General features: G+C 45.3%; 1 protein-coding gene across 1 annotated transcript in view; it reads left to right on the top strand.

Moving 5' to 3' along the window:
* MID1 (midline 1) overlaps positions 1 to 17,500 on the top strand; it is a 386,159-nt gene that overhangs the window by 247,066 nt on the left and 121,593 nt on the right. The window contains exon 2 of the mRNA XM_082681235.1: positions 8,956 to 9,671. Within this exon, the coding sequence (XP_082537361.1) occupies positions 9,012 to 9,671 (660 nt within the window). The 5' untranslated portion in view covers positions 8,956 to 9,011. The remainder of the gene's footprint in view (positions 1 to 8,955; positions 9,672 to 17,500) is intronic.

The following is a 17,500-nucleotide window of genomic DNA, read 5'->3' as shown; positions in this document are numbered from 1 at the left end:
GGCACGTGGGCTCAGTAGTTGTGGCTCGCGGGCTCTAGAGCGCAGGCTCAGTATTGTGGCACACGGGCTTAGTTGCTCCGCGGCATGTGGGATCTTCCCTGGCCAGGGCTCGAACCCATGTCCCCTGTACTGGCAGGCGGATTCTTAGCCACTGTGCCACCAGGGAAGCCCTATTCTGTTTTTTAAAATACTCGATTTCTGGTGAATTCATCTGGGGTGTAGCACCCAGTTTTTACAGAGTTTCTGTTAGGTCATGTTTGGGGTTTGGAGATTATATTTATCTGAGATGAGACCACGTCCTTTCTGAGTTTAGTCTCTGTTGCAAACCCTGCCTCACCAACTGAGGTTCAATTCCAATGTTTCCCAATTCCCAAGTATTTAGTCCTCTGACAGTCTGTATTTCTGCTGATCCAAGATAAAAACATTGTTCCACAGTCCTTAAAAAAAAATACTCCACCTGTGGCTCTGTAATAGAGATAATCTCATAGCAAAAATCCAGACGGCAGTAAGTCACCTCAACCTTAATTACTCATGTGAGGCGAGAGGATAGGAAATTGACTTGATGCTGTTTCTGCAATTTAAAAGAATTCTTTTAATTCTTAAAGAATTAAATTTATGCATAGCATTTCTGGCGCTGTCTCGTTTTCACAACACTTTTAGGAATGAATCTCTTTTACCAAACCGTTTTTATGTGGCTTGGCGTAACGTGCCGTTTTGACGGTGTTTGCAATCTCTGTTATGTTTTGGTAAAACATATGTTTTGTTAACATCAAGCTTAGTTTCCATACTCCAGAGGATATCTGGGGGGAGAAAAACGGACGAAGTCCTTGGGAATCACCCAGGCAGTGGCTGAGAGCCACCTGCTATCAACAGTTGACCACAGGCCACCCAGTGTTGGTATCCAAGTTTATTCTTTGGTCCAGTGACACATTGATTTCCCTCGTAGAGATGGTTTTCGGAGCTTACAAAGGGAGGGACTGAAAGTAAAATTATACGTGGCTAGAATGCATGTTCTTTTTCATATACTCCAAATTAGAAAAATTATTATCGTTGATGGAGTATGCAGACATGACATAGAATACATTGTGGGGAAGCATTGAGACATGGATTTGCCTTATGATTAAAACGTCAACATCTCCATTAAGAGACATTTGGAATAAAAAACTCAGGGATGACTTGCTGACAATTGAATATCTCCTTATTCTAGCGGGTGATTGAATTCATAGAAGGCACTTGGTCTGGAGATTCGTAATCCCTGGTCACCTCTTGATTATATGGGTAAAATTTCCATACTACTGGGGTTTTGAACTGGAAAGTCTGCTCATTGACTTTGACCGTGGATTAAACCTGGCAATGCATGCCGTCCTCACAGGGGTCCTAGATGTTTCTTCAAGGTGCAGGTCATAGCGGAAGTCAGGAGAGACTCCAGGCAATAAAGTTGTGCAATTGTAAAATGAGCTACCCAGCAGGATGGTGGCAAGCGTTGTGACAACCTAGGCAGGGGGTTAAATGTTTTCTCTGTATTGACTTGTCAGGTGAATAGTTTTGCCCTTTACTTCAAAGGAGGGGGCAAAAAAGATGAATCCAAGAGATATGAACACAGATATGAACCCTCTTAACTTCCATCTCCCTGGCTTATCACAGCGATGCATAAGGCACCCATCCTGAGTTCAGCCATCTCCATTCTCTAGCCTGAACCCTACACCTGGACTCTTTAAGTCCCAACGTCTTTCCTTTTCCACTGGGAACTTTCTCCTCCAATTTGTTTCCTTCCGTATCCTGTACCTTGGACAGAAGAAAGCCCTTCTCCCTCCGGGAAAGTCCTCATCCTGGAATGAGTGCTAGCTCAGGATGATGATACCTAGAGCCCAGAGGGAGCAAGGGGACACCTGCCCAGGCAGCTGGATCAGCCATCCCCATCCACCATCACCAGCCTTCACCATCACCTGGGTGCCAAGGTGCTGTCACCCCTACAGCCCTCGCCGCTAGCTCTCCCGCAGTCTTTCTGTTGGTCTCAAGTTTTGACTATGAATGTTACCTCCATATGAGATCGGAGTTTGTGCTCACTCATGCCTGCCTGTATCGGTCCCAGAGCTAATCTGAATCTTTGAATGAATGATGAAAGAAGATAACTCATATAGCTTTAAACCTGAATCTCATTACTGATCACTCTGTTGTGTACTAGGAAATACTATTTGCAAATCAATATTTTAGTTATTTTGTGAATAGGGTAGTTACTTTGTTTTGTGTTTTTCAGCTAAAAGCTTTACCTGGCTAATTGTAAACATGTCGGACATGTCACAGTCTTTAGAGCCATCTTTTAAAACATTTCTTCTTTGTTTAGTATGAAATCCCCAAATACAATAGTGGCCAGGGCTCTTTGGGCTTCTAGGAGGTTCGGCTGTCATTTTAAAAAAACCAGAAAACAAAAACAAGAAAATGAACATGAAACCAAAAAAAAAAAAAAAAAAAAAAACTCACAAGGGTGAAAATGATTTGTGCTAGGAAGAAAAGCAAGGGCAGTTGCTAAGAGCAGAAAATGGTCCCATTTACTGGGTCTCTGGTACAGGAGGTGAGTGATAGGGAGTAAGGTTAAAGAAGCAGTTTGGGAGAAAGTTGGGCAAGGCTTTGAAAAAGGAGATCAGATGTCAGGACTCATACTTTGGGCAGCAGGGAGCTGCTCAGTGTTTTGAGCCTTTAAGAGAAGTGACCAGAAAAAGTTATGATGCCTGAAGCACGTTGCAAAGATGAAACTGAAAGACGAAAGGTTGGAGGTAATAAATCAAATTAGGAGATATTTTTGTGTGGGTGTTTTTTTGGTGTTTGTTTGTTCGTTTGTTTTTGGCAATAGTCTTGGAAGGCAGTAGAGATCTAGATCAACACGGAGGCGGTGAGAACAGAGAAACCAGTCAAAGAACTACTAAGGTTTGACATTTACGTGTCTTGCCTAATGGTTTGGATTTGGGGGACGGAGAGTGTACAGTTTCCTATTGATTCTGTAACAAATTACCACAAACCTGATGGCTGGAAACAACACTGGCGGTCATCAGTCTGACACTGGTCTCCCTGGGCTGTCATCAAGGTATCTGCAGGGCTGTATTCCTTTTGGAGGCTCTAGAGGATAATCTGTTTGTCGACCTTCTCTAGCTTCTGGAGGCTTCTCACATCCCTTGGCTTGTGGCCTCCTATATTCAGAGCCAGCAATAGCTTGTCAAGTCTCTTTCACGTGGCATCATCTGACTCTACTCTTTTGCCTCCCATTTCCACATTTAAAGACCTTCGTGATTACATTGAGTCCACCTGGACGGTCCAGGCTAATCCCCTTGTCTCAAGGTCAGCTGCTTGACAACTTTAAATCCATCTGCAACCTGAACTCCCCTTTGCCTTGTAACCTAAAACATCCACAGGTGTCAGGTGTGAGGATGTGGCCAGCCTTCAGGGGGCCGTTATTCTGCCTGCCTCAGAAAGGGAGGAGTAGAAAATGAGGCGGGTCTCTGACTTGTGCTGATCAGGAGAATGGGAGTGCCATGAGGAGACAGCAGGAGGCCTGGGAGGCACAGGGGTTTGGGAGGGAAGCTGAGGAGTCCCATGAGATGCACGCTCTGAGTTGAAGCGCATACAGTAAATGAAGCAAGGTACCGTCAGTGCTGAACTGAGATTCTGAAAAGAGACGGCGCTGCAAGACATGAGCCTAGGTGTCAGACAAAGCAGTACGTGGATCAAGCTGGATGGCTATTGGATGGAAGGCTGGCTGGCCCTTTTGAAGACACCTAGGCTTTGCTTAGCTGGAGGAGAGAGAGGAAAGTCAGAAAAGCCCCATCTCAGTGCTACACAGAATGAGGGGTGGGAGTGGAGATAAAGGAGCAAGGGGGGACGTGTGGAAAATAAATATCCATTTACTCGGTTTCCATTTTTTTTCGCTTGTCTGTAAAGCTTTTGATTTCTCCATCAATATATTTTTAATTTTAATATATTTTATATTATATTATATATATATATATATATTTTTTTTTTTTTTTTTTCCGGCATGTGGGCCTCTCACTGCTATGGCCTCTCCCGTTGCGGAGCACAGGCTCCGGACGCGCAGGTCCAGTGGCCATGGCTCACGGGCCCAGCCACTCTGCAGCATGTGGGATCTTCCCGGACCGGGGGCACGAACCCGTGTCCCCTGCATCGGCAGGCGGACTCCCAGCCACTGCGCCACCAGGGAAGCCCTCAGTTTCCATTTTAAAGAAGTGCTTTCCTTCGACGTCTTGAATCTATAAGAAAGTTTCTTGAAAAGATGTCTGGTGCCCAGTGCTTCCGAGTGTCCAGAGCTTAACTGCATCCTGTGACCAAAGACTTGGCTGCTGAGGGATGTGATTGGAGTGAATTGGAGGGAACATCTGTGGACACTCACCCAGGGACACACAGCTATAGCAGAGCTGCAGATCATCCCGCATCATCTGGCCACCCACGCAACTCTCTCCTCTCATTCACTGTTCTGTGCCCTGTTCTGAACCACAAACGGTGGACGAGTAGAGGTGTGAGCTGTGAATTGTTTCTGTCCCCAGTTTGTTGCGAGGCTTCCCATGATGACCGACATCCTCCTCTGAATGAGAACCAATCAGCCCATTCAGAAAAATGTTGAGCTATAGCATTTCCTGACAATGATATGCACGTGTGATTTCCTTCCATTGTAGTGAAAGCTAAGAATCTCCCTCTCTCCCTCTCTCCCTCTCTCCCTCTCTCCCTCTCTCCCTCTCTCCCTCTCTCCCTCTCTCCCTCTCTCCCTCTCTCCCTCTCTCCCTCCCTCCCTCCCTCCCTCCCTCCCTCCCTCCTAACATTTGGCACACAATCTACCCCTACTCTCACACCTCTGTGTGCTTGGTGAAACCCCTGTTCATCTTGAAAACCCACGTGCGTGTTGCCTCCTTCAGGAAGCTTCCCCATTCTCTTCTCCCCCAGTCTTTGGCGCGTGTCTTTTGTCATGCTGGAAAACCATTTGTATGTTCTCTCCCCTGATAGACCAGAAGATCGCTGTGAGTAGGCGGGGCAGGTGTTACCATTGCTTGTCCCGGGACTCAGCACCTAGAGGGACTTCAGTATTTGGTGAAAGAATGAATGGCATTTTCATTTCTCAAAAAAAGATTTTAAAGAAAGCTAGACAATAAACCATGCTATTTTTTTTAAGGTGGGAGACTGGCATGCATGCTTAGTAGTAATTTATTGTTGAGTAGTTTAACAAGAATATCGCTACCATGGCAAAATCTGGATAAAAGTAGTAAAAATGAGATCCGCTGCAGATATCAAATCAAAATCCCTTCCTTTCTGGCAGCACAGAGGCCAAAGTTTCAGAAAATTGGCTCAACCTCACTTTGCATCTAGATATTTTGTCATCACTTAATAGAATTAACCAACATTTACAGCGTAGAGACTTGCATAAAGCCCCACGCCAAGTGCTAGGGCAATAAAAGAAAAAAGGTCCAGTTCTGAGCAGCTGCTCTTAAATCATTCTTACGTAAATTGCCCCTGAGCACTTGACTCACATCGTGTCCATTGATGTCAGGGTGAAATCCCATCGCATGGCATTTCCCGTTAGCACTCGAAACTTGTACACGCTTGTCGAAGTCTCACTCTCCCGGTGTGGCCGTTGTTGCCGGCGCAGCATTTTATTCATAATTCTTTGAGAGTGCTTTCCATTTCTCTTTTGGCTGGTTGGACATGTTTCTCTCTTCTGAAACACGGGTCAGCACAATAAGCTCCGCACGCCAAATCCAGCTTGCTACCTGCTTTTTGTAAATATGATTCCATTGGACAGCCGTGATCTTTCATTTCTGCTTTTGCGTGCTACAGTGGCAAAAGTGAGTAATTGCAACAGAGAGTGTCTGTCCTGCAATGCCAAAGATATTTACTGTCTTGGCCTTGGTACAGAAACTTTGCTGACCTCTGTTCTCATATTTTTGAGAGATTCTTGAAAGCAAGGGTTATGTTTTATTCTTTTTGGGTTCGTCCCCAACATCAGTACTTTGTATTAACTCCACCAACGAATGTCCGAGTCTTACTGTGTGTGAGGCACTGTTCCCGGTGCTGGCTGTACATCCCTCAAAGAGCAAAACAGAGTCTCTGCTCTCGTAGAGCTGATATTCTAATGCTGGGGCCATGGGGAGAGACAGAGCAGTGAACAAACTAATACACTATGTCGGCGATGCACGTCATAGAAGAAAACAAACCGAGATGGGGGAAGAAGGGTTGCCGCGATGGGTGGGTGGGTGGGTGGGTGGTTGGTTGTGGTGGTCTTAGGGGAATCGCTTTCATGTGGGTTCACAGAGAAGGTGACATCGGAGCGGAGAGTCATTCCAACGACCTTGCCAAGGGGAGACAGGACGTGCGTGGCGTGCTTGAGGAATCACAAGGAGACCATGTGCCCAGAGCAGAACAAGGGGTAGCGTGGGAGGAAATGAGGTCACTGTCTGAGTCTGTGTTTTCTGGGGCTGGTTTTATTCTGGTGAATTTCTCCCTGAGTGAGATGGGAAACCCCTGGAGGGTAGAGCAGAGGCGAGGCAGGCTCTGTCGTGTTTTAACAGGCTCAGGCTTCCGAATGGAGGATAGACTGTGGGCGCGGGGCGGGGTGGGGGGGAGGGGCAAGACTGAGCAGAAGCCAGGAGACCATTTAGAAAAAATACTGTGATCATCCAGGTAGGAGAGGATGTTTGTTGGCTTCGTCCACGATCATAGAAAGGGGAAGAGGAGGAAGCCAGGAGCCAGCTCAGTGCTTGGTATTCGGTAAATGTCTCTTGAATAAAATGTCAGCATTTCCATCGGGGTCGGCAGCGTCATCACCTCTAGAAATTCTGATTGCACTGCTCCGGGATGGAATTCTAGCACCTGCCTAAAAATACAATCGTCAAAACTCTCCAGGCATAGTTGACGCTCAGCCCCCTGTTGAGATCCATCGGTAGGTGTTTCTGTTTCACCTGAGCACGAAGCAGACCAAAGGGGCTACCTTTTTCCTTTACATGCTTCTGATGGGAAGTGAGAAGAAATTTGATGTAGAGAGAATTCTGTTTTTCCATGATGAACCAAAATGATGATTAATAGGTAAAACCTTTCCATTTCTTCCAAGCTATTTGTGTAGGAAGGGTTGGCCGGAACCAAGCGGGGCTGGTAAGTTTCTCACAACAGCAGCCCTGGGGTTTCCACTGTAGGTTGTGGAAAGATGAGAAACCTTTAATATTTCAAATCTCTGCTGCCCATTTATCCTTTCTTACGTAGTTAGCATTAGCGGATGGCTGGAGAGGTCTTTAAGATGAAGCCAGCAGCCCTTTAAGTTGTAACAAGCTTAGCACATACTTTACGCTTTTAATGATCCGTTACCGTTCAGTTGATAGCAAGATGAGCATTAGTTTAAGCACAGCACCCCATGGTATTTCTGAGGGATGCTATTTCAGAGAGGGTCAGGGCATTCTAGAAATTGCGAATTTTGTAAATAAATGGAGGTGTGAATACAAAAAGGCTGATTGTCAGAATCACTAAACATAGCTTTGGATGTGAAGCCTTCCTATGAATCAGGCTGAGAAAATCCCCCCGGAGTGTGATTTGAACCTTGCATCTACTGGGTGAACTGCACGGTTCTCCCACAGCCCGCAGTGGGCTGCATCTAATATGCCTGTCACTGTTGCGCAGACCTCTGCTAATGGCCTTGAAAGGGAGAAGGTTCAAAGAGGCTTGGTTCCCAGGCCTGCTAATGAGCACGAGGCCTCTTCCCTCTTAATGAGCAGGGGTTTATGTGGGATTCTTTGCCCTGCCGTTTTGGAAGGGGAGGCAGGCGAGAGTTCACAAAAGCAGCAAGTCTTCCTGGCGAGGGGAGCGTGCAGCTGGGCCACCCGAAGGCCGCCTGGAGGGGAGCAACAAAGCTGCCGGAGGTCGTGCCCGGGCCAACGTGGCCCTGAGTGTGAGGCTGGACCTCCTGCTAGCCCGGCCTGTCGCTGGCGACAGTGACAAGCCCTTGATGGGAGATTTCAGCCCGGGAGGGCTGTGCAGGGTCCGTCGGCAGCCCTTGTAAATCTCCTCGGAGGAGTGCCACTGCCTTCAACTGCTTTCTCAGCTGTAATCGTCCCCACTGTTACAACTTAGCAAATGAATATCGTAGCCACGAAAATCCTTGTTCTAATGAACTATGTCGTTATTAGTCATTGGTCCCCAAGCTCACCGCAGCCGCTGAAAAGGCCCCCAGATATTTTTCTTTGCTTCCCTCTGCCCACCCACGTCCCACCGCTGGATTAAACAATAGAATTATTCAGAAGAGTAACAAACGCATGCCAGAAACGTTGCCTTTATCACAATCATCTTTGTGAAAGTCCCGGTTTTTTCTCGGGAATGTATTTTGGAAACTGACATCCCCTGCTGAAGCATTATCGTTACCCCTGAAATCACGCGTTTGATTTCATACGCATTTCATGCCCATTTCTACAATGAGTGCCTTTCTCCTTCTCTGAAGCCTGGTTCAGTACGGCAGAGCAGAGGCCCTTAAAACACATATACTTAACATGTAAGTTCATAAATTCAAAGTTATGAAAGACTCCGTAGTTCATTAATTAATGTTTCTACATTTTCATTTTCAACGCAAGGAAAACTTGGCCACGGCACCGTAAGATTATTGTGATTAGATATGGAAATTACAGTTTCAAGAACTTGCCCGTTTGGAGCGAGAAACTTTAAAGAACAAAATTGAAAAAAAAAAAATGCCGCTTTCAGTGACGGGAACCTTGAGGAAATGTTAGCTGGTCTGCTGGCTTAGGGTGTTTCCCCACACCCCCCATTTCCCCAGTGAATAGAGAGAGAATTATTTGGAATGTACACACATTTACCCTTCCGTGACCTGTGTTGGGAATTATTCTGAGATGTAGTCAAAGCTGACAGCCCCGCATGGCTGACCCCCCTCGCGCCTAATCAAATCTTACGTTCTGTTTCCAGATAGCTGATCAGCTTCCTTGGATTTTGCTGATGACCCAGGAGAGCTTTGCCTGAAGATGGAAACACTGGAGTCGGAGCTGACCTGCCCTATTTGTCTGGAGCTCTTTGAGGACCCTCTTCTGCTCCCCTGCGCACACAGCCTCTGCTTCAACTGCGCCCACCGCATCCTGGTGTCACACTGCGCCACCAACGAGTCCGTGGAGTCCATCACTGCCTTCCAGTGCCCCACCTGCCGACATGTCATCACGCTCAGCCAGCGAGGTCTAGACGGGCTCAAGCGCAACGTCACCCTGCAGAACATCATCGACAGGTTCCAGAAAGCTTCGGTGAGCGGGCCCAATTCCCCCAGCGAGACCCGCCGGGAGCGGCCGTTCGACGCCAACAGCATGACTTCGGCCGAGAAAGTCCTCTGCCAGTTCTGTGACCAGGATCCTGCCCAAGACGCCGTGAAGACCTGTGTCACTTGCGAAGTGTCCTACTGTGACGAGTGCCTGAAAGCCACTCACCCGAACAAGAAACCCTTTACGGGCCACCGTCTGATTGAGCCCATCCCGGACTCGCACATTCGGGGGCTGATGTGCCTGGAGCACGAGGATGAGAAGGTGAATATGTACTGCGTGACCGATGACCAGTTAATCTGTGCCTTGTGTAAACTGGTCGGGCGGCACCGAGACCATCAGGTGGCAGCTTTGAGTGAGCGCTATGACAAATTGAAGGTTAGTCCGATCCGCCTTAAGCCGAACCCCTTTCTGCCAGCAAATGTCATGGAAAGAAAAAGTATATTCACTGCTAGCTACGTGGCAGGTGAAGGTTTTCTCTTCGCCTTTGTTATCTGATTCGTTATAGCACGTCTTTTTGGCAGCCTAGCCGTGTTACACAATAAGGGTGTCTTGTAAAAGTTGACTGCCGCTTGTAATGTTAGCGTTGTCAAGGTGAGGGCGAATTCTGAAAAATCTGGATCATTTTCAATCCTTGCAGTTGAGAGAGAGCGAGAGAGAACGAGAGCGTGCGCGCGTGGGAAGGAATGGCGGATGAAATCTGGGTTTGGGCATTTTGGGGGCGTTTACTTTCCTTACTCATCAGGGAAAACTCATTTCACTTGCATCGTACCTGTATCTAGTTACTGCCCAAACAGAAGAATAGAAGGAGAAATGCCTATAGCAAATGTGGGATTTTAGAGGACACGTGACCTTTTATTCCTTGTGTAAATGATATCCAGCGTATTGGTGAAGTAGAGTGTCCCGATCGTCTCGGGTTTCACGAAAGAATTCCTTTGCGTGGAGGCTTTTTATGCCATAAGGTTACAGGCAAGAATGTTTGAACTTCACTTTTAACATGAATTAGGAGCCAAACTCCACCTCAGGGAATGATAATTAATATGACTATACGTCAGATTTTAAAAATCACTCTCTAAATATGGAGAGAAGGCACCAGGGAAGAAATAAGGCAGGCCTCCAGGTGTCTGTTCATCTGCGGGCGACGGTGGGTCTAATTATTGCAAACTCAGCCGAGAGAGTTTGCTCTGATCATGAGACGCTCTGTCTGCTCCGTTCCCCAGCTAATTTTAGGTAACAAGATGCCAATTAAAAGGAAAGGAAGTATAAATTAAGAGCTTTGCGTAAATATATACCGAAGTCCTTCCTCTCAGGACAAACACACACTGTGTTGAGCAAACAAAATGAATCACGTGATCAAAAGTATTACCGCTCAGAGCTCATCACCACGTCTCACAAATGGTTCCTATCACTTCTCGGCGCTGATGGGGGCTTGTGTTTACCAGGACCACGTAGTTTATTTGGGGGATGCTGGGATGAATGCACCACATCTGTGATGTGGTGGCTGTTTCTTGGTATGCTGAGGGAGTTTGGCATGCCGAAGTGAATCCTTGCTTCCAAACGTCACTTGGGGGACAAAAGCATCACCTGGGCAGCATGCCTCACTCAAAGTGAGGTGACTAGTGTAAAACCATCTTTAGAAAGCTGAGCCAGAGGATCGAGGTGATACAGACAAGGGAAGACAGATGCTGCCTGGTTTCCTAGTGTCGCGCACGAAGGTAGCCAAAAACACACCTCCAGAGTTCTTAATAGCAAAGGCAGTGCGTGTGAGAATTGTGCTGCTAAAACAGATTCTTCAGAGATTGCTGTGGCTATCACCCTTTTTTGGTGGGGGACAGAATATTTAGGGTGATTGAACATAGGTGGGTTTTTTTTCCTTTTTTAAAAAATTGAAGTATGGTTGATTTGCAATGTTGTGTTAGTTTCAGATGCACAGCAGAGTGATCCAGTTATATATTTTCTTTTTCAGATTCTTTTCCCTTTTAGGTTATTACAGAATATTGAGTAGAGTTCCTGGTGCTATACAGTACGTCCTTGTTGCTTACCTATTTTATATATAGTAGTGTGTATCTGTTAATCCCAAACTCCTCATTTATCACCCCCCCATGACCACCTTTCCCCTTTGGTAACCGTAAGTTGGTTTTCAAGGACCTAGGTGTTTTTGCTTTCCGAAACGTAAAGCTGCCAGATCGGTTTTTTTATTCAAAAAATGTTCCTTCAGTTGGCTTGACACTACCTTTAATGACCGTTTGTCAAAGCACCACAATGAGGTTCCGTATTCAGCAGCTCCCAGACTTGATATTTAAACCTGATCCTCGAGTTCTTCTCATGACTTGTGTACCATCACAGAGGAGTTCTTAGTTATTTACACCTCCAAATTTTAGAGGAGACACTTTTAATGCCCTAGCCATTTTTGTGATGAAAATGAAACTCTTCAATTAAGAGCCCTGCACACTTGTCTAATCAAGCCAGTGGGTTAGCGGTCATTTTATACTGTTACCGGGAGGGCCTGAGCATTAATGATCTAGTGGGTTTTATCTTCTAATTACAGAAATATAAGCATATAAACAGCACCCAGTGCACCAAAACACACTTATAGCCGCTCGACAAAATATGCTTTATAAGTATTTATTTACAGCCATTTCACAAAATGTGCTTATGAGCATTTAAACAAATAACATGCTAGCATAGCCTGTTTGTTCTAAAACATGCCACTTAGGTTAGAATTTTAAAAAATCACAGAATAGATGACATTTAGGTGCCTATGGTACTTCAAAACCTAAGTACAATATAAACATTGAATTTTTGAAGAAAGCAATAGCATACTGAAAGGACCAAAACCAAGAAAGGGTATTTTTGTTAATTACTTTGATCTGAAAAAGTAAATGTGTTTTTTTTTCTTTTGGTTTATTAGCCATTTTTTTAAATGTCTTCATTGGCGTATAATTGCTTTACAATGGTGTGTTAGTTTCTGCTGTATAACAAAGTGAATCAGCTATACATATACATATATCCCCATATCCCCTCCCTCTTGCGTCTCCCTCTCACCCTCCCTGTCCCACCCCTCTAGGTGGTCACAGAGCACCGAGCTGATCTCCCTGTGCTATGCGGCTGCTTCCCACTAGCTATCTATTTTACCTTTGGTAGTGTATATATGTCCATGCCACTCTCTCACTTCGTGCCAGCTTACCCTTCCCCCCCCCCATGTCCTCAAGTCCATTCTCTACGTCTGTGTCTCTATTCCTGTCCTGCCCCTAGGTTCATCAGGTAAATGTGTTCTTTTAATGTATTTTCCTGAGGCTTTAGCATCTCATACAGAAATGGATTTGTGATGATGTGGAAACACAAAGCATGTAGGAATTTGAGGATGCTTTCATTGATAACATGATAGATTTGTTTTAGTTAATTGAATATGTAAGGATTCAGGTGTCTGCTGTTTGAAAATGTTTTTTTTTACTTCTGTTAGTAAAAGTCCATTATTTGAAGAGGGGGAATTCTGCAGTGATTATGAAGAAGAATTATTTCTTGCAATAACACTCAACTTTGAGGGACATTTTTTGCTCACATGAACTCTCAGTGTACGTGTGTTGATATAGAGGATTGGAATATACTTTTGTACATTACACCTTTTTTTCTAGACACAAAGGGAAAAAAAACATTAAAAAATTCCAGCATGTAGAATTCATGCAAGCAAAATCTTTCACATCATTTGAAATAGCATCAGGAATCTAATGCTTTCAGAAACTATGCATTGGGAAGTACTCTTAAAATATTGCAGCAGAGAGAAAACTAAACCAGCATTTCCTGAACTCTGTTTTAAGATAAAAAGAGAAAAGTCTTCCTGACAAATGCATAAGTCTCTAAATGGAGCATATCATAATGTGCACCTTTTCACATCATTTTGATTGAATTTTAAGAAGCCTCTCAGTCCTCCAAACTTGGATCAAAAGTTTGATTTGTGAACCACCTAACATGGAAGAGAATTTAATAGAACGCATTCCGGAGTTTTCGAGGAATTACGATGCAGTAATTTCTTTTCCTCTGTTCCAGCATACAGTGTTGGAGCTCTTGTTTCTTTCCTCTAGTTACACCTATAAAAATACACAAACCAAGAAAAACTGACCTTTCCTTGCCCTTCAATTTCAGCATAGTCAGACTTCAAGTTAGCTGAAACTGAAGTTGCAAATCATTGTTTTGCTTTTCTGACTCTAATTGGCCTTCTGTTGGCCTAGGGAGTTTATTTGTTAAAAAAAAAAAAAAACCCTTTCAATGGATCATCCCATTGTAATTTTATAATAGTTTGATAAAGGTTCCAATTAAACCTCAGCCTTCCTGTGTAGCCCTTCTCATCTGGAGGTGAAGACATGGGATTTCACTCTTCAGCGTCATTTATAGATCATAAGGGTCTATATTTTTTAAAGTCTTGTACTTTATTTGCCGTTGGGGAAGTTGTAAGTAGATACTGAGCTAGACTTTTTCCTTTTTCCGAGTTTCTATAGATTGTTTCTTCTCTGAAAATAGTAGCCGGTTTAGTGCAGGTTCCAGTGAAAGGGTGTGTGTGTTGCATACATATGTGGATAGAGGCCAGGGTTGCTGCTGCATCCTACAGGGTGCAGGATGGGTGCTCCCACATAGACTTGTCTGGTCCCAAATCTCAATAGTGCCCGGGTTGAGAAACCTTCATCTGTGAGAATTTAGTGTTTGTCACCGTATGAATTTGCCACGACTGCCACAAGGAACCACAAACTAGGTGGCCTAAAGGAAAGAAATGTATTGTCTTACAGTTCTGGGGTCCAGCAGAGTTGATTCCTTTTGAGGGCTGTGAGGGAAGAGCGGATTCTAGGCGCCTCTCCTTGGGTTGTGGGTGGCTGTCTTCTCCCTGTGTCTCTTCACATGGCATTCTCCCGCTGTGCCTGTCTTTGTGTTCAGATTTCCCCTTCTTGGCATAATTTTTTTTTTTTCCTGGCCGTGCCGCGAGACATGCGGGATCTTAGTTCCCCGACCAGGGATGGAACCCAGGCCCCCTGCAGTGGAAGCGCAGAGTCTTAACCACCGGACCGCCAGGGAAGCCCCAGATTTCCCCTTCTTAAAAGGACACCAGTCACATTGGATTAAGGGCCCACTTTACTACAGTATGATCTCATCACAGCCAATTAGAGCTGCAATGACCTTATTCCTAAATAAGGTTCCATTCTGAAGTATTTGGGATTAGGACTTCGACATGTGAAATTTTAGGGGCCACAGTCCAACCCATAACAATCACTCCAGTGTATACCTAGTTACCCAGTCAGCTGAACACACACTGTGTCCCCCTCAAGAATCTAAGCACCCTGAGTCAGGCAGAGACCTTTGGCTCTCACTGTACCATCACCCACCTAAGACTGACCACAGGGTCTTGCAGATAATGGATTCCCAATAGATACTCGTCAGCGGCTTCACTGATGATCAGCTGTTAACACTACATGGAAACTTAAATTCCATTCCTAATAATGTTGCAGATACTCATCCGTAAACACGATAAAGAATTCTATAAGAGAATTTCTAAATGAGAGCACAGCCAGGTATTACATTATATTTTATCCAGCTGGATGTGAATCATTATTTTGGTGTGTATTGCATTTCACTGGTTTAGATTTAATGGTGTGAATTTTGATAAACTAGATCTCAAATACTCGTAGAACAACTCACCTTTGTTTTATGCACCTATGTGATGGACACTAGATAGATCCATTATACCTACCATTTCCTTTATCCTCCCATTACCCGTATTTGACATGGGTTTTTATTTATTTTTTTAATTTATTTTTGGCTGCGTTGGGTGTTCGTTGCTGCGCGCGGGCTTTCTCTAGTTGGGGCGAGCAGGGCCTACTCTTCATTGCGGTGCGCGGGCTTCTCATTGCGGTGGCTTCTCTTGTTGTGGAGCACGGGCTCTAGGCGTGCGGGCTTCAGTAGTTGTGTCACGTGGGCTCAGTAGCTGTGGCTCGCGGGCTCTAGAGCGCAGGCTCAGTAGTTGTGGCACACGGGCTTAGTTGCTCCGCAGCATGTGGGATCTTCCTTCCCTGGCCAGGGCTTGAACCCATGTCCCCTGCATTGGCAGGCAGATTCTTAACCACTGCGCCACCAGGGAAGCCCTGACATATGGGGTTTTTTGAGAGGTCACGCAAAAGTAAGTTAATATATGCTGCATAAATGAAGGCAATATGAACAGAAACGGTCTCTCTCCTTCACGGAGCTTAAAGTTTAGCAGAGAGTGCCGGCGGGTGAACATTTCCTCTGGTGGTGGTGGAAGGAGGCACGCTGCCCAAAGCAGGGACGACACCAACCCCAGACCTGAGAGATGGAGAAAGGCTTCCTGGAATAAGGGCCATTTCACCTACCATTGCCAAGCTGTTTATTAGAAAACAACGTTGAATTTACTAGATGTCCGTGGATTGTTTGGTATCATTCTTTTTTTATTTTTCCCACTTACCACATCCCTTGTGCAACCCCTGTATCTTTTTTCAGACTAGTTCACAATAATTCTAGGCTAGATTTTAATCTAACATGTAGATATACCTTATGACATTTTGTCACACGATGCTACTGGGGATATGTGAACTTCAGACACATGTCTTCCAAAATGTTTTGGTTATATGGGGTCTCACCAGTTCCAACTGGCCCCTTCAAATTGTGATTCTGCTTGGACTTATTTCATGGGAACATTTCTTTAGTCTGCAATATATTTTTTAAAACTTCCCATGTGATGAAATACAGTTTCCAAATATTTGTCAAATATGTTAAACCTATATTTTAATTTTCTTGGGTACAAAAACTATTTATGATAAATGGAGTAAAAGAAAACATCTCTAGGGATATGTTCTTAACAGTAAGTTTAAGGCTCCATCTTTCTCCTCTCTCCTTCTCATCTGCCTATTCCCCCTGAGGAGTCTCCTCTCTCTCCTTCAACTGCGGATAGGAATGTCTTATTGCCTGATGATTTATTGTTATTGGAATCATTTTTGAGAAGCTCAGAGAGTTCTGGGATATGCACAGACAAGTACACAAGGTACCTTTTAGTCACATGGCTGTGGAAACAAATGTAGTCTTTGAACCTGTTGCTTAGCTTAAGTTCCTCTGTAAAACAGGGCTAATAATGTACTTACTTGCGTAGAATCATGGAAAAACAAGATAAAAAGTTTCATGTAAACCCTCAGCCTTGCGCCTGGCAATATACTATAACGTAAAAATACTGTAAGAAACCAGGGGGTTAGAATGGCATGATGGTTAAGGTGTGGAATTTGGAGGCAGACCACCTGCCAATTATTTTTTTTTCTTAATTTTTATTTATTTATTTTTGGCCGCATTGGGTCTTTGTTGCTGCGCGCGGGCTTTCTCTAGTGGTGGCGAGCGGGAGCTACTCTTCGTTGCAGTGCGCGGGCTTCTCACTGCGGTGGCTTCTCTTGTTGCGGAGCACGGGCTCTAGGCGCGCGGGCTTCAGTAGTTGTGGCATGCGGGCTCAGTAGTTGTGGCACACGGGCTCAGTCGTTGTGGCGCGCGGACTTAGTTGCGCCACGGCATGCGGGATCTTCGAGGACCAGGGCTCGAACTCGTGTCCCCTGCATGGGCAGGCGGATTCTTAACCACTGCGCCACCAGGGAAGCCCCGCCAATTATTTTTTAACCAGTGCTTGTCTTATTTGCGTGTGAGGTAAGAGTCCACGTTGTTGCTTTCATGGGCTTTGTAGTTCTGTGTCTCAAGCACCTGGCGAAGGGCGGGGGCGTGACAGTGAATAAATGCTTGTTGATGGCCAGGTGTGGGATTGATGGGTTAGAGGCGTGTTTCGGGATTCGGGGGAGGAAGAGCCAGCTCTGGGTTTGAGTAGACAAGAAACCGTGCTCCAGGGTGGTGGGCTCTAAGCCGCCGTGACAGATGGGTGGATTATGCATCAAAGAAGAAGAGCAAGGCGTTCCTCAGGAGTGAGGCCAGCAGAGACCTGTTGGCAGGAATCCGCAAGACAGTTTAGGGATTCTAGACAATGCTGGCTAGAGCCCAGGTTGCCGATGGAGCGGCCAGGAGGGAGGATGTCGGGAGAGTCTTGTTGGGGGAAGAGTTTGAGTCTTTGAGTGCCAGGTTAAGGGTTTGGGGCAATTTTCCTCTTCTTTATAGCGTAACACTGAAGGAGTTTGGTTTTTGTGAGAGAGGCTGATGTCATGTAGATTTTCTGAAGGCAA

Source organism: Grampus griseus (genome assembly GCF_964374135.1).
Source record: "Grampus griseus genome assembly, chromosome: X".
Taxonomy (NCBI): domain Eukaryota; kingdom Metazoa; phylum Chordata; class Mammalia; order Artiodactyla; family Delphinidae; genus Grampus; species Grampus griseus.
The sequence above is the reverse complement of the archived record's forward strand: the minus strand, read 5'-3'. Positions and strand labels throughout refer to the sequence as shown.